This window comes from Sceloporus undulatus, chromosome 6 (genome assembly GCF_019175285.1).
Source record: "Sceloporus undulatus isolate JIND9_A2432 ecotype Alabama chromosome 6, SceUnd_v1.1, whole genome shotgun sequence".
Taxonomy (NCBI): domain Eukaryota; kingdom Metazoa; phylum Chordata; class Lepidosauria; order Squamata; family Phrynosomatidae; genus Sceloporus; species Sceloporus undulatus.
In genome coordinates this window covers 31065178-31088596 of record NC_056527.1, presented here as the reverse complement: position 1 = coordinate 31088596, position 23419 = coordinate 31065178, and the positions used below count along the sequence as shown (strand labels likewise).

The 23419-nt window shown below is 38.2% G+C and overlaps 1 protein-coding gene across 3 annotated transcripts in view; it reads left to right on the top strand.

Annotated features, from left to right (window-relative positions):
• Positions 1-21051, top strand: part of CALCR (calcitonin receptor) — a 176036-nt gene extending 154985 nt beyond the window's left edge. For all 3 annotated transcript variants that reach the window (XM_042471118.1, XM_042471117.1, XM_042471116.1), the window contains 5 exons: positions 319-379; positions 473-539; positions 3379-3597; positions 10254-10295; positions 18488-21051. In XM_042471118.1, coding sequence (XP_042327052.1) covers positions 319-379; positions 473-539; positions 3379-3597; positions 10254-10295; positions 18488-18709 — 611 coding nt within the window. In that variant the 3' untranslated portion in view covers positions 18710-21051. The remainder of the gene's footprint in view (positions 1-318; positions 380-472; positions 540-3378; positions 3598-10253; positions 10296-18487) is intronic.
• Positions 21052-23419: the final 2368 nt, after the last annotated feature.

Sequence of the window (23419 nt, the reverse complement as noted above, 5' to 3'; positions counted from 1 at the left end):
CATAAGAAAATAATAGGAGTTTGTAAGAGTAGCTTGTAAAAGGAAAAGTTTTAGAGGAGTAGATGCCATGGCAGCCTTTCCTCTGACTGGAGTAAGCCACATCAACATGGAATCACTGCCTTTTGGGACCACAGAGTTGGAAGAAGCCACAAGGGCCATCATTGTATTTTACAGCCCCTTCACTTTGATGGCTTAAGGCTGGTAACTTGTTGTCATTGCCATTTATATGTACTTTACAAAAGACTGGCTTTAGACTAAGTTCCATAAAATACATTCTAAAATAATATGAAATCTGATGTGCATAATTATTTGTTCTAGGGTTTCCATTAGTGCCAGCGTCAATTCATGCTGTGGCAAGAGCCAAATACTTTAATGATAAGTGAGTATCATTCCTGTTTTGTTTTTTTAAATATAATTTTGCTTGGCATTTTAAAAAATGTCACTCTTTTAATACATTCATTTTCCCTTCCAGCTGCTGGATTAGTGTGGACACCCACTTACTGTATGTTGTTCATGGGCCTGTGATGGCAGCTTTATTGGTGAGAATATCATTATCTGTTTGAATAAGAGCTCTTTTCTATTCTCTTTGTTCCCCCATTTATTTGTTCGGTCTTATTACCTAGACTTTCATCCAATCTTTATGCATAATATCCAAGGCAACTAACAGGAACAGACAGACAGACTGACAAACAGATAGGCAGACATAAAGAAATACAGAAGGATTGACCAGCAAACAGTACCAGTAGCTGGGGATCCAAACAGGAAACCGTGCTCCCCTTGCATTCATCATGGGCTCCCAGAAATAGAACATGAGATAGGTGGATAGATGGAGGGAAGGATCGTTAGATGGATAAATAAAGACAGAGATGAGACAGACAGTTCACATTAATACAGACCCTCCATCCAAAAACCCTGCCATCCTATTCCTTCCTGCCCATTGCATATTATCCTCTCCATCCACCATAGTATTGCTCTGTCCTCGCACTGAAGATCTACTATAATAGGAAAAAGGGGTGGTAGAATTTTAAGATGATATAAAGGACTGCAGATGGGAGTTCAGATTGTAGGGGCGGAGTCAAACAAACTGTTGTGCTAATTTTTTCTTGCAGAGAATGTTTTCTTCTTTTTCATTATGGGGAACCACCCCTAAATGGATTTTTCCACTAGCAGTCTGAAGAAATTCCCCATGGAAAAATACCCTGAGTTTTGTGAACACTCATCCACATCTTCCGGAAATCAGTCTGTCAGATGCAATGTTGCCATTTCTGGTTGGAAAAATGTAATTTCAACTCGACCGCAGTGCTTTCTATAGTGGAATGAATGAAGCATTTATCTTTATTTCTAAACAAAACTACAGTTCAATGTTTTGTTTCATCACAGACTAGCATTTTTGTTCTGAAAGATAATTCTTCTGCCAGAAGCATTCTGAAAGTCCATAACTTTTGGACAAACACACTGCATTCAGGTATTATGCAAAATTAAGGATATATATCATGAAAGAGGTAAATGCAGCTAGCTTTAGAACATAAGCTAATTGTCAAACTTTTAAAAAAATATTTGACTGTGGAGTCCTATTTTAGTTGCCATGGCTATATCCTGTGGAATCCTGGAGTTTGTAGTTTTGGGAGGTATGTGAGCTCTCTGGCTGAGAATTCAAAATGCTCTTCCCTAAATTGCCAAACATAAGAGGCCATGGGTATGGTGCCATGGCATTTAACTTACTATGCTATAATTCTGTAGTGTGAATGAGCCCTTGGATTTTTAACCTACTATATAAAAATATCCAGTAGATGCACATTTACTATATCACTGTCTGGATGAATGCCACTTGGCTGGTAGGTGATGTCTTAAAATTAACATTATAAAAAGTAAGCTGAGAGGGGTCTGAGGGCTATACAGTTGTTTGCTGCTCCTAATGGTACACAGGAACCAATTATGGCAAAATATTAATATTGTGGGATTGGTGTCTTCTGCAGAGAAATGTTAGTAATAGGTTCCTGTGTACCATAAAGAGTAGCAAGCAACTCCAGACCAGAGCTACTTAGAAGAATCACCTTAACTAGGACTATATCTAGTCATAAGCTAGCTAATATCGCAGTTGCCATGTACAGGATTATCTTTGAACTCCATTTGTACAAACCATTCTGTATACTGTATTGGGGACTTTATACACTCCTTTCTATGGAAAATATATGAATCAATATCTGACAGAGACTCAAAAGGGAATGGCCTGATATCTGACCTTTGTCCACAGACTTGTGGATCATCTGTTTATAAGAACAAATGTTCTGTTCATGAGCAGGATGGAAATGGCAAAAAGTAGCCTTCAGTCTGTCTTCACAAATTTAATTTAGTTTCTCATTGCCCAACAAAAGTTAATGTCTTTTAAAGATAATAATTTGTTTGGAAAAAAGTTGCTCATTGCATGAAAGCTTCAGTGATATAATCCTTTAATCCAGAATGGGAATGACACAGGATCATTTTTAGTATAATGCTTTGTGAAAGCAAGCTGCTGTGCTTAATGTCATACTCAATTTTATCTTCTGGATGGGAATATTGTGCATGCTCTTTGGTCTCTCCAGAACTACAGCCATCTCAAGAGTTATTGCAACAGTCTAATCCTGCCCCCCCCCCCCAATATAAAGACCAGAGATGGCTGATGATACAGAAACTTTTTTCCCATACAGTATATATTTTTAAATAAACTTTTCCAAGATACATACTACAGTCCCACTCAAAAATAAAACCATATTTTAGAAAGGCTTCTTAATCATTGTGTGGAAAAATGTATGATGATTGCTGGCTTCAAGTCCTGTTCTTTACAATCTGGCTTGCTCATTACTGTGCTTTTCAAAGTAACTATATATTGGTATTGATTTTACTAGACAGCAAAGGAAAGATGTGCTTGATACTTAGGCTCAGGCAAGGTATGTCATTTAAAAAAAAAGATTTAGGAGCTCTGTTCAGATATTCTTCCTCAGGCTTTCTTCATCATATGAGGGGAGAGAGCAAGGATACTCTTGTTGGCAGCTCAACTTACCACCACATTTCTTGTGGTCCAACCTCACACTTTCCATATGTTAAGAGCTGAACCATTAAAAAACAAGGCCTGTTCCCTTGGTGGAAACTCCTCCCATAATTTGGAACCTTGATTAAAGCTTGGAATAGTTACTTTTTGCTGTATAAGTCCTAGAAAACGGGACTTTTATACTTGATGGAATTTTGACTTCAAAACTCCCATTGTACATAAAGAAAAGAAAGGCTGTATGTGGTGGGTTGTTGTTTTTTAATCTTTCTGCCTGTATTGAGTTCTGCTGTTTGTAAAAATAAAAGAATGAATGGTACAACATGGTAATAATTAATAATTTCTTTTTGCAGGTCAATTTCTTCTTCTTGCTCAACATTGTACGAGTTCTGGTAACAAAACTGAGAGACACCCATCGGGCTGAGTCCAACATGTACATGAAAGCGGTCAGAGCCACTTTAATCCTTGTGCCCTTATTAGGAATACAGTTTGTCATTATCCCTTGGAGGCCAGAAAACAAACTTGCTGGTGAAGTGTATGATTACATCATGCATATATTAATGCATTACCAGGTATGGGTCTATAACACTGATTATGATTCTTGGTGATATATTTTCTGGTAGGTTTCATTTGGCAGAAGACTCTTTTTCCCAGGAAACACAGCTGACTTCAGCTAATGGATTAGTGCCACTTAAGTCAATGAGAGTAAGTCAGCTTTGCACAAGCTTAATTGATTTGTTGGTTGGTATTTTCTGGATAGATGATCCATGCTTAAAATATCTGTCCTTTGCTATCCTTAAGCTGCAAGGCTAAGCATATTTGATTAGGAGCAAACTTCATTGGGAGGGATTTTACATAAGAATAAACCACACTGAGATCAGTGACACATTCTAACCAAATAGAATGTAATCATACAAAATCAGTGTATTATGTGGTAGCATGTAATTATTCTACACTTAAATGCTTTCCCGCGTATTTTAATCCCATGAAAAGTTTTTTTTTTTCTAAATGCCTTTATGGTGAAACTAGTGAGAAAAAGAGAACACTAATCTAAAATGGTTCTCACTGGCAAGTGACTATCTTTCTCCCTAAAATGTCTTGCAGGTTAACAGCAAGACATAGATACCATTCTCTGGATTAAACTAGATTATATATTTAACTTATTTTTAGAGGGCATGTTCCATGAAATGGTGAAAGAACCACTGAACAACTGTAGGGAGACTCTTGATATCCACTGAGAAGATTTAGGCTACATCACTTGCCTTCCTTGGATTTCTTGCCACTGAATTCTGTAGACCCATATGGTACTCTGAAAGTCTTTGAGAGACTCACAAAGGTCCCCTGGGGCATCAGTTTCTATACATTTTTCTGGGCAAGAGGACTCTGGGCATTTGAAATATTCCTTCTCTCTTCACTTTTGCAAAGTCATGGCAGCTGTGTCTTTCTTAATTGAATCAAACCACCTGCAATGCAGTCTTCCTTTTTATCAAATGCCTTCCACTTTATCAAGTTTTATCATTTCCCCCAAAAGAGTCATGTTGTCTTGTGACAAATGTTGTCCAGTTTGGACTATCAGAATTAGAAAATTCTTTGGAAGCAATTTGCATCTACAAAATATGCCTTTCTTTCAACCAAGCTCAACTAATATTATTAGTGCTTCCCCAGTTATTGATAGAATCCCTCCACTTTGCACTTGATTAATTACTGTTAACTTTTTATTTCTGTATAAATGGACATTAAAGGTGCATAAACTTGCTTGAATTAACTTTGTATTGATATAATACTGAACACTGTTAACTGAGTAAAAGGAATTAAATAGATTACACCAGTGACTGTCCCATTGGCTATGATGCATTTAGTTCCTTTTCCCTTTGACTCATTGAAGGGAAAGCAACTCATGATGTTGACTTTGCAAAAACCTTCTCGGGGGTTTTTGGAGGAAGCAACAAAAAGAGTTGGGAAGTTACATATAAAGCATGAGCCATACTATTCACACCTGGTTTGCATAATTTTGTGGTACTCCATTTGGCATATATTGCAAAGAAATACTGTGTGTATGTGTCTAAAATTACTTTTTATCTTATGCACTCCACAGTCAAGAAGGAAGATATATAAAGTGCTGAAATAAAGTCTCCTTGTTCCTACTTGAAAATATACTTTTAACCAAAGCAGTGATGACAATCCTGTCTCACTGTTTCCTCGCCCCATAAATGCTTCACTACTGAGGTGGTATTGTTACAACAAATGGTCCAAAATTGTTGTAGCAAGTAAATGAGCTGCTTGGAAAATGAGTGGCAAAAATGGAGCAGACCTTTCTTTTTTCCAATTACTACAATACTGATTCTGAGAGCCTTTCCATAGGCTAGAAACCTGGTTGCACCCCCCTGCGCCTGATTCAACTACTGTAGCTCCATAGTTGGTTCTTATAAAAATAAGACAAGGGAAAAAACGATATAAGTGAAGTGCCTCAGTCTACAGAGATAGAGAGAAAAGATCTAATTAAAATTATTTTCTGAGGTAAAGTTCATAGAGCAAATATTAGCCTTCTGTTAACACGAACCCTTAGAAACAATTAAGTGCTTAAAGGAAATGTAAATCCATCCACATCTATATAACATGAAACTGTTATGGAAAATTGTAGTTTCTATGCTGTAAATGGTTAAATATACCACTCCCTTACACAGCAGAGGTACATAGATAGTTGTGGACAGTGAACAACTACAGTGGGCCTTCGGTATCCCTTGGGGTTTGGTTCCAGAAGCCTCCCCCCGTGGATACCAAAATCTGTGGATGTTCAAGTCTTATTATATACAATGGCCTAGTGAAGTAGTGACCCTTATATAAAATTGCAAAATCAAGGTTTTCTTTTTTGAATTGATATTTTTGTGCAATATTTTCAAGCCGCGGATGGTTGAATCTGTGGCTACTGAAAGCTATAGTACTGACAACTCACCTGCATCTTTTTACTTTTAGATTTTAGATTGGATTCACAGATTCAGCATTAACAAATCATCAATGTGAAGCACTAAACTCTAAAATGATTTACCCCCCCTTCACTTCTAGTTGTTGATATGTGGCTCTAATGTACACTTTTTAGATTTGAGGTTCCTCCCCATGTTTTATGCACAAGCTCCCATTGCCCATGATAAAAGTCCATCACAGGGGGGAGAGGAGCTATTAAACATCTTAAGGCTTTGTTCTTCAAACCGGATCAGAATAAAAATAAGCATCCCAGACAGCCTGAGTGTATTTTGGAAATCAGGGTCTAATATTGTTTTTTTTTTTTTTTTTTTAAAATCAACCATGCCACTGTTTAAAGATGTTTTCTTCCTGGGGCAACACAGTATAATACACAAAAGACGTTTATTACAGTTAAAGACCTCATAGGTCCATTTGCTTTTTAAAAATCTTAAAATCTTAAAAGAAATTCAATTTGTAGTTATTGTCCAATTAAACTGTTCCTTTAATACACTAAAAATTATACCCTTTTTTTTTGCCAAGCAAGAAACACAAAACACATTGTTAAAATGTTACTTTCAGTCTGTAAAGAATGTTAGCTTACAGTTGCAAACTGCTTAGAGACTCCCTTAGGGAGTATGAAGTGGTATATAAACGAAGCTGCTAATACTACATTTTTTAAAAAAAAATAAAAAATAAAAACCACACCCTTATTTCCTGAAAAAAATGAAGGGAAAACATTTTTCCACTTTGGACTAAAATTTTACAGAATTTTTACTCCTCTAAACAAGACAGAAATGTTCACCAAGAAATTCAACCTGAAATTACGATATGTTTGTAATCCTTTTGAAAGATCAGAGGCCCTTTCACACTACAGAATTGTAGCACTATAATTCCACTTTGAATGCCATGGTTACACCTGTGAACTCATGGGATTTGTAATTTGGTGAAGCACTAGAGCTTTCTGGCTGAAAAGACTAAAAACACCTCCCTGGAGTGCAAATCCCAGGATTCCATAGGAGTGTAATCATAGTGCTATAATTTTGCAGTGTGAAAGGGCCCAAACAACATTCTCTATAGATGTGTGCTGTTCATCTACAAACTGCAGCTTATGCCAAACAGTGATGGCCACTGCTCTGGAATAACATTGTCATACTCTTTAAAACTTGTTCAGATAGTTACTATCTGATTATTTTTCATTGGGGCTATCCGGAAATTCCTTCCATCCTCAATACCATCATCAATAAGGACAGTCACAAAATCCCAGTTTAGTCTATAATTACTCACTAAGCAAGGATAGTAGTGTCAGGATCAAACTGCTGTTGTGATTGTTTCCAGATCCCAGTTCCATCTCATTTCACTTTCTTTTAAAGCTGGCCATAAATAGTGATCTCTTTTCACTCTCTTGCAAGGTCAGGCCATCTAGGCATTACTTTTTTTATTGCCCCAGTTATGGCTGCTACTTTCTCTTTTGCAGAAATAACATCGCTTTCTGGTTTGGGGACTTTATTTTAAAAAACAAGTCTCTCTTTTTCCCCCTTCTCACCTCAGAAAGTGTCCTCTACAGAACTGTTAACTAAAATCTAATTTCAAGGGCATCTGAGCAAACTCATTGTCTTCAAGAAACTATCTCCGTTGTTCCTGGGGTGGGGTGGGGTGAAGGGAGAAAGACAATAAGGCTGTAAAACTGCAAATTAGAAAAGGCTTTGGAGAAATAGGAGCAGGAATAGAAAACCATTGTGTGACCCAAAGTGCCCTTATTAACAAGAAAGCAACACAAATGTGAAAGTTCTTTCTTTAATATTAGAGTTCAGGTTGCAGTCTTACATTTAGCTGGAGAAAAGCTCCACTGAATATAGTAGGCCTTACTTTCAAGTACATGTGGATAGGTTGCATTGTAAAGACCAAAGTACACTCAGCGCTCCACATTTGCAGCTTGGGCTTTTGCAGATTTGATTATTCACGGATTTTATTAAGACGTTCTCTCTAGGAATATCTAGATCCCTTTTAAGCAAAAGTTGCACTGAAGGACCTAGAGATTGCTAGAGAAAATACTCCACTAGACATTTGTAGTTCCTCCAGCACAATTCTATGGTCAGTGTCTATCAGATGTTGACCACAGAGTTGCACTGGAGGACCTAGAAATTTCTAAAGAGGTGTTCTCTCAGGTAAAACATAGTGTTTTTGTTATTTGCAGTTTTTCCACATTCACAAGGGTCCTGTGCCCTTAACCCAGAGAATGTGGAGGGATGAGTGTATACATTTTGTTGAATGGAGACCAGGGTTCAAATCCTGGCTCAGCCATGGAAACCCACTTCAATTTGCAACAATTGAAGTAAGCTGAGGACAAAGTGGGAGAAAGCAAAATAAAGTGTGACATTTTATAAGTGGCTAAAAATATGGGACAGCAGATTACTCAGGACTGTCCCTGGCAGATCGGGACAGTTGGAGGGTATTCATGCAACTTGAAGAGCTTTAGAGAAATGAATGGTGGATGAGGCAATTGATGGCTAACTGCTACTTCCAGAGGTAAATAAGCATGCTTCTGACTAAGCTGCTAGGAAGCAGTGGAAAGAAGCAAGTTGGCTTCATGTTCTAGCATCTGGTTGGCCACTGTGGCTGCAACTTCACTGCAGAAATAATCCAGTTTGACACTACTTTAACTGCCATACCTCAATGCTATGGGATCCTGGGATTTGTCTATTTTGGCACCAGAGCTTGTTGACAGTGAAGGCTTAAATATCCCACAAAAGTCCATTTTCCAGAACTCCATAGCATTGAGACATTGCAGTTAAAGAAGTGTCAAACTGGATTGTTTCTGCAGTGCAGATGCAGCCTTTGTGAAGCAAAATAACAGACTTAGGCCTGTTACAGACTGCCAAAATAAAGCTGCTTCGGGTCTCTTTGGAGGTATGCGGTTTAAATGATGCATGGGTCCTAAGAATCCGGAAACTGCACCAAAGCTGCACTCCAGTGCTTAGGAATGGAGTGTGGCTTTGGCGCAACCTCCGGACTCTTAGGACCCATGCATCATTTAAATAGCATACCTCCAAAGAGACCCGAAGCAGCTTTATTTTGGCAGTCTGTAACAGGCCTTAGTTTTTTGTGGGTTTTTTGGGCTATGTGGCCATGTTCTAGCAGAGTTTCTTCCTGACGTTTTGCCAGCATCTGTGGATGGCATCTTCAGAGAATGCTTTGCCTGGAAAAAATGGGTGTATATATACTGTGTGAGCCTAGGAATGCTGGAGTGATTTGCATGTGTATTGTTCTGTGCTGATGGCTGGCCTCAGGCTGGGAGGCTAATGCAAAAGAGGATTAATGTCTGCTAATTGGTGATCATTATCTGCTGAATAGGCAAAGTGGTGAGGAAGCACAACCTTCAGATGGTTTACAAACTGACGAAGAAAATCCAGCAAATGCTTCACTCAGCCAAGGACCAGAGAGACCCTCTCACAGCCACAGAAGTTTACCGCATACCATGCAGCTGCGGACATGTCTGCATAGGGACCACCAAACGCAGTGTGCAAACAAGAATCAAGGAACACGAGAGACACTGCAGACTGGGCCAGCCAGAAAAATCAGCAATAGCAGAACATGTTGCAAACCATCCTGGGCATAAAATACTGTTTGAAAACACTGAAATTCTGGACCATGCCAACCACTACCATGTCAGGATGCACAAGGAAGCCATTGAAATCCATAAACATCTGGATAATTTCAATCGGAAACAAGAAACCCTTAAAGTGAACAAAATTTGGCTACCAATCCTGAGGAACAGCAAAATAAGGACTCAACAAATGCAAATGGGAAACCATTCAGAGTCAGGGGCTTTCCCAGCAGATAATGATCACCAATTAGCAGACATTAATCCTCGTTTGCATTAGTCTGCCAGCCTGAGGCCAGCCATCAACACAGAACAATTCACATGCAAATCACTCCTACATTCCCAGGCTAACACAGTATATATACATCCAACTTTTTCCAGGCAAAGCATTCTCTGAAGATGCCAGCCACAGATGCTAGCGAAACGCCAGGAAGAAACTCTGTTAGAACATGGCCACATAGCCTGAAAAACCCACAAAAAACTATGGATGCTGGCCATGAAAGCCTTTGACTTTACAAAATAACAGACTGTTTGGTTTAGCAAGGCCCTTCTTACATTCTCTAATTATACTGCCTAGTTATACAGCATGAATGAAACAGTTGTTGGATTAATTTCCTTTCTTTACATTATAAATAATCTTAGAAACTTTTTTCTTTTGTTTCTTAGGGTTTACTTGTGGCAACAATTTTCTGTTTCTTCAATGGAGAGGTAAGCATAGAAAGAATTTAACTTCAGTTTATAATAATCAACATTCTTAATTAAACATGCAGTAATGTTTAAATTAATGTCCTCCTCCCAAAATCACATCAGCTTTGCTTGGAAAACAGGCCAAGTCATTTGCACCCCCAAATGAAGAAATAACATATTGACATGTTCTGAGCCCATTCAACAGAAACTGCCATTGGGAAAAGGACATTTCCCCAAAGTTCACTATATTTCTTTCTTCCCATCACACTACAAGCGCACTGGTGAGAAAGCAAAGAGATCATTTGCCTTCCTTTTTTCTATGCCTGGAGAAACACCAGCATCATTGCTGCCACAGACCATTATGTGTTTTTTTTTCATGGAGGTGGAGTTGGGTGGGAGGAAAGAGATTGGGGAAATATGATATTTTTCTCCAGATCAGATTTTGATTCAAGTTGTAGAAGAGGCTTTATGAGACAAGCATTGCAAGCCTCCAATGCAAATGTCGACTCAGACCTGGGGAGCTCCACCAGGAAATGACTGGAAAGCTTTTAGGTAGAATCCTGTTTAATCTCAACTGGAGTAGACACATTGAATCAACTGTTGAATGGTAAATGAAAATATAGGTAAATCTACAGTGGGCCATCTATTTTCACTGGGCCACCCATGAAAGTGGAAAATCCAAAAATAAAAAAATACTATTTTTTAACTTGAGAAAATACCTCTCTATGAATCTCTAGTCCTCCAGTGCAACTCTGTGGTCCACATCCACCGGATGCTGAGCATAGAATCATGCTGGAGAACCTACAAATGCCAAGAGAAGTGCTTTCTCTAGGAATGTCTAGGTCTTCCAGTGTGACTCTATGGTCGTCTTCCAGCAAGGTCATGTTGATACATCTAGAGATTTTTAGAGACAACATGTTAACTCCATGAATAATCAAATCCTCAACAATCAAAGCTGCAAATGTGGAGGATCAGCTATAGTTGATTCTATGCTGAGGTCCTCCTATGTGTCCCAACAGTGAGGTCCATATACTTTATGGGGTTGTGTTAGAGGGCCTTCTCAGCGGTGATGACCCAAAGGTAGTAGTGGTCTATGGTTCTGGAACATTTTATGAAACTGACTGAATGAGAGAGAAATTCATGTGCCCTGTTGGGCAATCCCAACCCTGGGAGACTTAATCTGGGGAGAAGTGCCTTTGGAAATATGTTGGGATACTTTGCTTGTACCCTTCCATTGATGCTCAAGTTGCACATCTGTAAATGCAAACATTACAAAACTCCAGCAATTCTCTAATAACCTTCTTCTTCCAAAGTAAACCAAACCAGGATGTAATAGTGTAGCTATGAGGGAGAAGGGAAATAAAGCCATATTCAGCCCCCACCCCCCAAAATTTCCTTCTCTCCCTAAATTTCTAACATTGCAGTAATTAAAATTTCTGTTGAGCATTTAGAAACACAATTTAAGCATCCAAAGAAAATGGGCAAAGTTATCATGGAAATGCAAACAGAGAACAAAAGTTCTAAGTGTGGATGATATCCAATAAGTATGACTGTTATTATAAGAAGGTATCTTATTTCATTTACATTGACCTCTTTTTGGCACTGACCTTTTAGCCAAACTTATCCAGTTTGAAGAAGTCTCTGGAAAATGAAATACAGAATACTTGAGCAAAAGCACACAATATATCATCATCCTTTATTACAGTCAACAGATCCAATAGATAAATAAGATTTATAAACAGACAAAATCAAATTGGAAATTATTTTGGTACAAAGGTCATGACGGTGCAGGACGCCAACCTTTCTAAACACAAAACCGCCACCTCAAATGACAACAGAAATGGCAAAAAACATTTTTGTTCCCAATTTTTCTTCCTGACATGGGGGTGGGGGAAAACAGAAGGCTTTGGGGGCTGTGTATACAGTAGCCTCTATGCCTCATTTTGTCCACCTCTGCTTTACAGTGATCTTTATGCGTACCTTTCCTTTTCCTCACTCTGGAAACATTAAAATGTGGTCAACTTAGTAATGGTTTCATATGTCCACATATTGAATTGAACATTGAACTATAGTTTCATAATAATCTCCACTCTTTTTTTCCTGGAAATGCCATGGATTGAGATGTTGATGTTTAATGTCTTGAAGTCAAGGCCAGGTTCCAGGAACCACAAAATTTATACTTTGGTTTTACTAGGAACTCACTGTGTGGTGTTTGGATGTCTTGCCTGTATTGGCTTTAGTGGCACAAGTGTTGCTAACTTTGCTGGAATCTGTGCCTGAGAAAAGCTTGACCTTACATCTTCCTGAATAGCTAGACATCTCATAATTTTATCAGGGAGTCTCTGCTTTGGAGCTGTGCACATGTAAATTGAGTTTCAGAACATTTTTTTAATGGGTGGGGAAGTGTCAACATTACCCTCCTTTCGTGTACATGATTATTCGTTACATAACAACAGAATAAAAGCCAGTGGTTCAGATCAAAGGTTCATGAATTCTAGTATATTGTTGCCCCTAGTGGTTAAATAAGTATTCACAAGGATGGCATGAGGATAACAACTTCCATGGAGCAAACCCAGGACATTTTGCTCCCCGAGCAAAAGGATAAAATGGTGGCACACCACCACTATTCCATAGACTGAAGTTTCCTGGAATGGCAGGAAAACCTTACTTCAACACTACCACTATTGCACCCTCCGAACAAAAAGAGCATTATAACTCATATCTACTGCTAGAACAGAGTGCGCAAAATACATGAAGTTCATCAGTTACCTATATTAGTACTGCCTGTTCTCTAACTCACCCATACTAGTTCACACACAGAGAGAGAGAGAGAGTTTCAGATCAGTTTCAGAGCCATGTCCCTATTCTTGAGATAGATTAGGCTGATGAGATAGGCCCTTATTAGCAGTGGCCCTATAGCTGTGAGATTCTCTCCTGGTGAAGTATGCATGCCTATCCTCAGCTAAATAGTAAAAACTTGTTTATTTCATGTTTTCTTTTCCTAAATGTTTAGAGATCTTATTGATTTTACAGGGTTGTAAAGTTTTTTTTTTTTTACAGCCCTGTGGCTTTATTGGTTTTAAATTAAAGATACTCTTATCCTAGTCAATACTGCTGTTATCATACCTTTTGGTATATTTTTATGATTCTGTACTCTTTTATGATGACTTTTGAAATGAATTTCTAAAACGTTGACGTAACACAATAAATAATCTCAACACAACTTTTAAAGACCAGCAAATTTATTAGGACATAAGCTTTCATGAACACTCCAGTTGTTGTTGTTGTTGTTGTTGTTATTATTATTATTATTATTAACCTTTATTTATAAAGCGCTGTAAATTTACACAGCGCTGTACATACAATCTTTTTAATTAGACGGTTCCCTGCCCTCAGGCTTACAATCTAAAACAGCTAGGTCTGTGGGAATTGTTGTTATGATGTACAAATTTCTTGATAGATGTTGTCTTGTGAGAATCTTTGCCCTGAAAGGCAGGTTAGAAATACTTTGAGAAAGAAAAAAATCATAAATATTAGTCTGAAAGTTAGAAGAATCAGTGCAGACTTTCAACAGCTAACAAAAAAAAAAAAGGAATGTGTAAGTTGAAAACATGGATGCAGTGAAGGAGAGCAGAGATACAATGCAACATAAAATCCCTTGTTCCTTTTAAATGGGGGCACAGTTACATCTCCAGTGTGACTTCTTTTGGAGAACCTGAAAATATTCTGGTTTCTTCTATCAACATTTCTCCAAAGGCTCCAGCTACCCCTTAGATCCAGTCCTAAGCTAAAGTGGGAGCCTGGTCTTCAGTTATTAGTTTCTTCCAATAAAATTGTCCAGCTAGCTGTTGCCAGGTGCATAGAGATCAAAGTGATATTTCTTTTGAGAGGAAAACTATAACATGGCACAATAAGGGGATTAACTGTAATGCAAAGGAAGCTTGGTTTCCTTAGTGATTTACTGCTTATTACTGGACCATTTTGCATGAAGACAGAACCAGCCGAAATTAATCCAAAACAAATGTTCAAAAACAGTATAATGTTCCACATCTGCATTTGGAGAAAGTGACACAGTCTCTTTTATTCCCAGATTTTCAGTACCCACAAAAGCTCTGTCCAGAACACCAAGAATTTAAAGAGATTAGCCCAAGCATTTCATATCTCAATCAATTAAAAAAAAAACATTTTTGTTTGGATCTTGTTGTGGAATAAAGTGGACCTTTGTTATACACTGGGGTTTGGTTCCAACATCTCTCGTGGATAACAAAATCTGTGGATGCTCAAGTCCCATTAAATATAATTACATAGCAAAATGGTGTCACTTATAAAAAAAATCAAGATTTGATATTTAAAATTTATACTTGTTTTGAACATTTTCAAACCATGGATGCTTGAATCCATGTATAAGAAATCCATATATAAGAAGGGCCAACTGTACTTAGAGGAGATACCATTCAGGAAGTTAGACAGAAATGTTATTATGTATCTCCCATAGGAAATTACTGACTTCTTCCAATCACAACACTAACTCCAATTCCACCTAGTGATGAATCTTTATAATGACATTATCCACACAGATAATTTCTTGTTCTTGTCATGTGTCCCCAAGTTGATGCTTACGTATGGCCACCCTATCCGAGAGCTTTCTTGGCAAGATTTAGTCAGAGGAGGTTCACCATTGCCTTCCTCCATGGCTGAAACAGTGTGTGTGGCTTGCTCAAGGTTACCCAGTGAGTTTCCATGGTTGAGTGGGCAATTGAATCTTCATCTCCAAGACTCCTCGTCCAGCACTCAAACCCCTTAATCACAGTGATTCTCACATAGATAATTGCTGCACAATAACTGTACACATTGGCTATGGAAGAAAATGTATAATAGCTGGCGTTTCCACCTTTTGTGAGGTGCTTATGAAAGGAATGGATAAAGACAGACTCTATAAAATCTATCAAGGCCATTTGTAATGCAAAAATTCTGTCTACATGCCCTATACAAGCATCCCTTGTATCACCATTTTGATAGTGTCTTTGATTTAGATACTTCTGTATAATGAAGACTGTAAAAAGAAGATAATAAATTACTGATATTTGGCTGGAGCAGAAGGGGGTACATTCATTTCAGGCCAATAAGCAGTACTTCTTGGGTAGTAGTAGTAGTAGTAGTAATAATAATAATAATAATAATAATAGCAACATTTAATTATAACATCATTTTCACCAAAGCATGGTACATAAGAACATATACATTAAAATTTGAATGATAAAACACCACAGTATAAAATACTAAAATAATATACTAAAAACAAAAACAAGCAAAATCCCCCTCAGTCGCTACCCATCTCGGCCACTTTCGTCATGCTCAGCAACATCTCCAAGTACTTCATTATAGAATCATAGTGTTGGAAGAGACCACAAAGGCTATCCAGTCCAACCGCCTGCCATAGAGGAATGTATGTACAAGAATTCCAAATTCTTAAAAAACTCTCCAAAATCCAAAACACTTCTGGTCCCAAACATTTTGGATAAGGGAGACTCAACCTGTAATACTCTTCTTTGTTCACTGATTTTTTGATCACAGGACCATAGGCCCCTTCCCCCCTTCTGTTTTACACTTAGTTACAGTCCGAACAATCTGGTCAACAAAACTTAAGGACTGTTTGGAGTGAAATAGATTCATACTTTCAGTACCAAAGAAGTGTATGTGAATGAGACAAGAAACAAAAGGTGCTATTTATAAATATCTACTGAGTTCAATGGGGCTTAACCTAGGTAATAGGTATGGAAATACAACCAAAGAAAGTATTTTGAAGAAAGTAATGGAAAGTCAATGAACCCATACTCTTCCTTATTATTTTTGCTTTGGATCACAACCCACACTCTAGAAATACATGTCCATATTCATGCTTTCATTATTAACAGTAATAGTTTTGTGCTTCTACATGAAGAAAAGATTCACATGTTTTAAAATTAAATAAAACGTGAAAAAGAAAATTAGGATCCATTTGATATTCCTCAGTCTGTGTCCTTCATATTTCTCATATTTCATTTTCTACTCTACTAGCAAATGGTTGGAATTAGAATATATTTTCAAACATTGTATTTGTAAAAAAAAATCTAAGCACACAAAAATGATAACTATACAACTGTTAATACTGTTATGTAGAAGTAATGAAGAATAAAAAGTTGGATAGATTTCAATGTTACTCTCACCGCCAACTGTAAAGGTGATGTATTGTGTTTTCTTTCATTTTAATTTTCAAGGCAGATGTATTTCATTATCACTTCATATTTTTTTAAGTTCTAGACTGTTCTGCAGTAATGTTTAGAAATGTATTAGGATGCATTACGTAAATTCAGTTTGCACTGTAGCTATTATTTTATCTTGTGGCCATCCATTTACAGTAGCCGTCCTCAACCTCAGACCTTTCAGATGTGTTGGACTACAGTGCCCAGTGTCCCCAATAAGCAGTTGGCTGTGGTGATTGGGGATGGTGGAAAATATAGTTCTATACATCCAAAGTGTCCCAGGGTGGTGACCCCTGATCAACAGTTTTAAATGGTTACCTCTTCTTTTGCTGAACTATAGAACAGTGCACCCACATCATATGCGGCTTTCAGCTTAGGCTAAAAGCCGCGTGGCAGAACAGGCAATGGCACGCGTACTGTGTGCATGAGCGCCAGTGTTTTCAATGGGGCTCGAGCATACATGGCATTTGCCTTACACGGGGGGGATTTAATATAGGTTCATTTTCAATGCATGTTAGCACCCAGTGGTTCCTAAACTTTGATCCTCCAGAAGTTTGGGACTACACACCCTAGAATTCCTGGATATTGGTCACATTGGCTGGGACCTCTGGGATCTGAAGTCCAAAATATTTGGAAGACCAAAGTTTGGGAACCACTGCTGTGTGCCATCTGTAGAGTCGGTGCTCCTGACTCTACACTAAGCCTGTGCCTCCAGCAACACATTGTACATCTAGTATTCTTTTGCTAGACCTCATTTCACTATAGAAAGAGAAAATTAAAATAAATGGCTTGTTGAAATACTCTAACTGCATAATTATAGTGGAAAAAATAAATTTCAGTGAGGCTAGATCTGGTTTAGGGATGACCATGAGCAAAGTGGCTTAGCAATCCCACCTCCATCACAGATGACACCCCTCCCAAAGTCTGCAGGAGGAAGGGTTGCTGGGTATCATGATACAGCTTCAGGGGGCCTTCATTTTCTTTATGTTCTTGCTGTTGTTTTCAGACTTTATATATGGACCAATTGCAAAAGTTCTGTAGGAGGATTACCAGTAAATAGCAATACAATAACTATGAGGAATAGCATACCTTTTCTGAGAGGCAATCTAATGATGGTAGCATTATTTTTCCCACAATTCATTGGACCAACATGGCTTCTAGTGCAAAGAATTTGGCTGCTATAAAACTATGGTCGCTGCTAGAGCAGGGGTAGGCAAGTTCAACAGGTCCAAGGACCAATTTTCCTCCACCATCAACTATAGATCACTCCTGTACAACCAAAATTTCAACAGACCCCCCCCCCCAAAAAAAAAGTTAAAAGTGTTTTAATTGCTTTTAGTAATTTGCCACTGAATTTTGGTGATGTCATTTTGGTGATCCTGAGGCTACAAAAATAAGCTTGATAGCCTCACACAAGCCTGTGGGCCGCATACTGTTCACTCCTGTGCTAGTATGATATCCTTTCAAAACAGAACATTAGCAGATCACTGTGCACACACTGGGGTCCATTTACAGTTCTTTGATTCCTGCACTACTACTTGTTTTTGTGTTTGTGTGCCTGCAAATCTTTTTCAAGTTACATCTCTCCTAAGGCAAACCTGTCATGAGGTTTTCTTGGCAAGATTTGTTCAGAGGGGTTTGCCATTGCATTCCTTTTAGGATAAGAGAGTGTGACTTGCCTAAGGTCAACCAGTGAGTTTCCATGGCTAAACAAGGATTCAAACGCTGGTCTCCCAGAGTCCTAGTCCATCCCTGAAACAATTACACGATGCTGGTTTGGGCTCCTATCCACCACATTAAGCCTATCAACATCTCAACATCAACTGTTTGTAGTTACAAACCTCAGCCAAAAACGTCTAACATTCTAAGTGGGTTTTGAGACATGAGAAGATTTATTGACCACTGTATTAGAATTAGCAATGCCAAAGCTTCTCTTATGCTAGTCTAAACTCCAATATCTTATGCCTGCAGGTCCAAGGAGCTTTGAAGAGGCAGTGGATGCAGTATAAGACCCAGTGGGGCCAAAGGCGCCGAGAACATTGCTCTACACGATCTACCTCCTACACAGCAACATCTATTACAGAGGTCCCGATTTACCTGTATCATCACGATTCCAACAGTGAACAGTTTAATGGAAAGTATATAGATGACTCTGAACTGGTTGCCCTAAAATCAGGAGAGACGTCTGCCTAGCTTTCAAAGAGCAGGCGCTGCTTTTTATTTGTGCAAGGAGAAAAGAAGGAAAAGTCGGCAAGGCCGCTGCAAGAGGGTGCTCGGTCAGGGGACAGGACGCATCATGTGCAAACTACAGAAACCCGGCTTTCTGGTAGTGACAGCTCAGAGAGAGTATGAAAGATAGAAAAGTGGACACTGGCTCCAACTGTCAGATGCTGCATTAAGGGTGAAAAGGGACCAAAGTTGGACTTACCCAGTGAGAAGCACAGGATTTCATCTGTTCCTAACCTTGGTCATATTGAATGAAGATACAATATTAAGAAAAAATGTCCCTTAGATGTACCACTGGGAGATGCCATTCTTTCTTCAAGTGGATCTTTGGTACTGAAACTGAGCTAAATGCAGATAAAAGACAATTCACAGCTACTTCATTAGATACTTTCCTTTCACACTAGACATTGGAACCATAAATATGAGTTATTTGTCAGTGTCTTGGAAAGCTTTTATTCTTTGAATATCAGTCAGCTCAAATGCTTTCTTAACATTTTTTGCACTTAGAGCAAAACAATAAAACTTCATTCCACTGTATTTAAACCCTCACTATCTCAAGAGGATGTCATTCAGTATTATTCTGACATCCAGCACAAGACAGAAATGAAGGTAAACTATTTATTGTGTCACAAATTTTCAAAAAGAATGGATTAACCATAACCTAAGAAACACAGTGTTCTGTCAGAAAGTCTCATGAGAGGACCAAGAGACTGTGTGGTTTTTCAATGTGCTGGATTAATCATATATAGGGAAATTTTCAGCCATATTTTTCAGTCCAACAATCAGACATATGGAACTTTTTTATCTATAAATAAACTGTGAAATGTTCTTGGATATTTTTTCTTTCTAATCTTACATATCTCAACTTCTAAATATTCAGCATATACAGGTATATCACAGTTAATGAAATAGATATGTTCTTGGGTCTTATTTCTTAAACAGAAAATTTGGTACTAGAGGTGGAAACAATATAGGAAGAATAGGATTCTGTTCCAGGAATGATTGCTTTCTTTCACTACCCTCCACTCTCCTTCTGATTTCCATTTCCATATCCAGGGGTGGCCAGGTTGGCCATACAGCAAAGTACAGTATCAGCCAAAATCCACAAAACAATCAAGGGTTACTGTTTTGTGGATTTGGGGTGATATTGTACTTAGTTTTCCCATTGAATAATTATGTTCCTTTTGGAATGATTGCTTAGAATCCTGGTGGTGACATACACTAAATGCAACAGGGTGCACACCAGTATACATCACTTGTGAGAGGTTGTGTGGAAGGAGGTATTCAATACATCCTCAGTATTCAATATCTCCCCACACAATACACACACACTGAAGGCAGCTTCCAAGCACCACAATGTGCTCCCACAATCATTTCATGGGCAGGAGAGAATTGATGGGACAAGGCAGGGGCACTTAAGTGGCATCTGGTTGCAGATCTGACATCAGGAAAAGAGAACAGCTGCTGCCCTCCATCATGTAGTCGCTGCAAATCTGGCAATGTACCACCTGCTCTCCTGTCTCAGCTATAGAGCTACACCCTTGCCCATGTACCACCATCTTGCCTTGGCTACTGAACAGCCATGGGGACCTGCTCTGCTGCTTGGAAGCAGCCTTCCACGTGGGGGATATAAGAACTGGAATTATAACCATCATGTTTTTCTACCTATTGTATATTGTTTCTATTACAAAGCTACTGCTGAAGACTTTTCATGCAGTATACATTTTGTATAACAAAAAGTTATTTCTGAAGACTTCCATGGCCAAAACTGTGCCTGAGCCAGGCAGGTCTTCCAGTTCTGGGTGAATGTTTTGCTGTCCCTACATTAAGATCAAATACCAGTACATCCTTCATCTTTTCCTAACTGTTCAAGCTATGAAGAATGTGATAAAGAGACTGCAACTGAAAAATAATAGATGTACATCAAAGAAGGCTTGAATAAGATGGCACACCCAAGCCCAACTGGGTATGTTTATAGAGAAACTTAACTGAGATCTGACCCTTGTTGCAGAATGAAAATAGCTGTTTCAGTGCTATTGAACTGGACATCTTAGTGCAAAATTACACACTTTGGTTTAATTCCTAAGATAACTTACAGCTCTGTTGCTCAGTGAGCCACACTGGCTTCAATGGGGTGTTTTATCAGGCAGGTAGATATTACATTATATTGCACACCTAAAGAAGTTCAATAGGTCTCCACAACAGCTGCCTACACCATCAACTATAGATCACTCTACCAAGGCTATAAAGAGACTAAAAGCTTATGCCCTGTATCAGTGAAAATATCTGAACATCCATCTATCCGTTGTATGCTGACATGTTATAATTAAACTGGTTCCACTGAAATCCTTCAAAATTGATCCATTCTCTTTGTTTTTGCTGTTAGTGCATTGACCATGCTATTCAATTATGGTTCAGCCCATTTGTAATTCTTCACTCATAATTAAAAGGAATGCAACACAGTCCTTTTAGTTACACATGAGGAGTCACTAATGCTATCTTAATGTTAATTAAGGCTGTGCCCCTCCCCCCCTTTTTTTGGGGGGGGAAACTGCAAGTTTATGGCACAAAACTGCATATACACATCGTATTTTGGTGGACAAGAAAAATTAACACACTCTGTCTTGATAATGATACATTATTTTTGTGCAAAGCTCAGCATATTAAGCCTTTTTTGTTAACACGCTTCTCGGCCTTTTGGCTAAGATCAAGTGTGTGTTAACACCTTTTCATCGAAGATAAATCATATATAACAGTCTGTCAGATTTCTGCAAACATACAGTTCACCAGCCTGGAGAAGACAAGTACTGGCAGAAAGCAGAAAGTGTGAGGAAAGCAAAGTGTGACATACCACAAATATCTTTCTAGTTCTCAGTGCTCTATGGCAACCAAAATTTATAAAATGAATTACATATATCACTTTAAGTACATTGAGGAATTCACCAGCTAATGTATAAATCCCACAGTCATTATCACCATGTTGTGGTTGTGCTTGAATTATATAAATCAAACCCTTGCATTTGAACCCTGGTGTCCAGAGTTGTCCAAAACTCAAACCACTATATCACACTGACTTTCTTTTGATATAGCCTGTGGTATACATATTTTAATTAGTAATAAATAAATAAATAAATATAGTCATTAAGAAGCTGACATTCCAAATTAATGGTAAAAACATGAATGTTCCTTTTGTTCATATAAATTAATTTTTTTTCTTTTTTAAATTAACTGCTTTGCTTTCATCCCATCAAAATGTTGATGGCTTCATGCAAGATGAACTTTTAATTTCTGTGAGTAGAATGTGTTGTTCTGTTGCATTAGGCACCTTATTCAAATAATTAACAAAGTGATCTTTTTTGAAATAATTAAGTAATTTATCCAAAAATGCTCATTTGCAGCTAGAACCAGAACTAAAATGTCAGGTCTATTAATGTGGTCTAATCAGATTTTGAGAGCAAAGGTCTCACAACTAACTCTACCCTGCCTTACTCACGTCTGTCTCCACTGTTGGAGTAAGTATGTGTTTAAAGGTCTGAAGAAAAGCAGAACCTGGAAAGAAGAGAGGGGCTCAGTCTTTGTCCCATTTCCAGAGACAGAGACACAGCTGCCTTAAGAGAGAGTAGGTAGAACAAAAAATGTAGTCATTTTCAATAAAAATGCAGAGCTCTCTCTCAATACAATTGCCAAGGCATTTCCCCCAAACGACTCTGTGTGGATTCCTTAACTTGTGATGATGATTGTTTCAGACAAAGGTATGAAGGTTTAATAGCTTTGCCAGCTCTGATCACAGTTGATCATGATCGATGGCTCCACCAAAAAATGGTGTTTCAGTTTTCATGACACCTATTCAGAGCTGCCTAAAAAGTGACAAAGCTGGAGATATTTCTGACTTTGAGGAAAAGAACACAGTAGGACGACATATCAGGATTTTTTTTAAAAAATTAAAAATTCACCACAGTTTATAAGGAATATAAGAAAAAGAATATGACTTCAAAGTAACATTGTCTCTATATATTTTACCTGTACTTTGCTTTAAGTATTGGAATTCAGCATTAGGATATACCCATAGCATAGACCTTCCAACATTTCACAGATGGAAACTGGGACAATACAGCCAAGCAACACCAGAGTGTGGATAAGATGGCAAAGTTATTACAGTAGGTGCTTGTTATTCTCTGAAGTTTGGTTCCAGGATCCCCCGTGGATAACAAAATCCGTGGATGCTCAAGTCCCACTAAATATAATCATATAGCAAAATGGTGTCCCTTATATAAAACGGAAAATCAAGGTTTGCTATTTGGAATTTATACTTTTTTTGAATATTTTCAAACTGCGGATGCTTGAATCCATGGATGAAAAATCTGTGGATAAGAAGGGCTGACTGTAATAAGGAAGCACACACAAGCTTGGAGAGGCTGCAGCAGTTTGCTTTTGCCTGAGTCTACTGGGAAGGGCAAAATTAAGCCCCCTCCTCTCCTCTTTCCCCCACTAATTCAGTAAAACTATTTTTACACAATGAACTCAGCTTGCATCAATGGAAATAAGACAAGGACAAAAGGGGGGAAAATGGAAGGATAAGAGAGAAACTGGGATATTTTTTTAAAGTAGCTGAATAAGTGGGGTGATATAGGATTAATCAGGATTCTTGGAAAGTATGATATCATTTGTTTCCCCCCC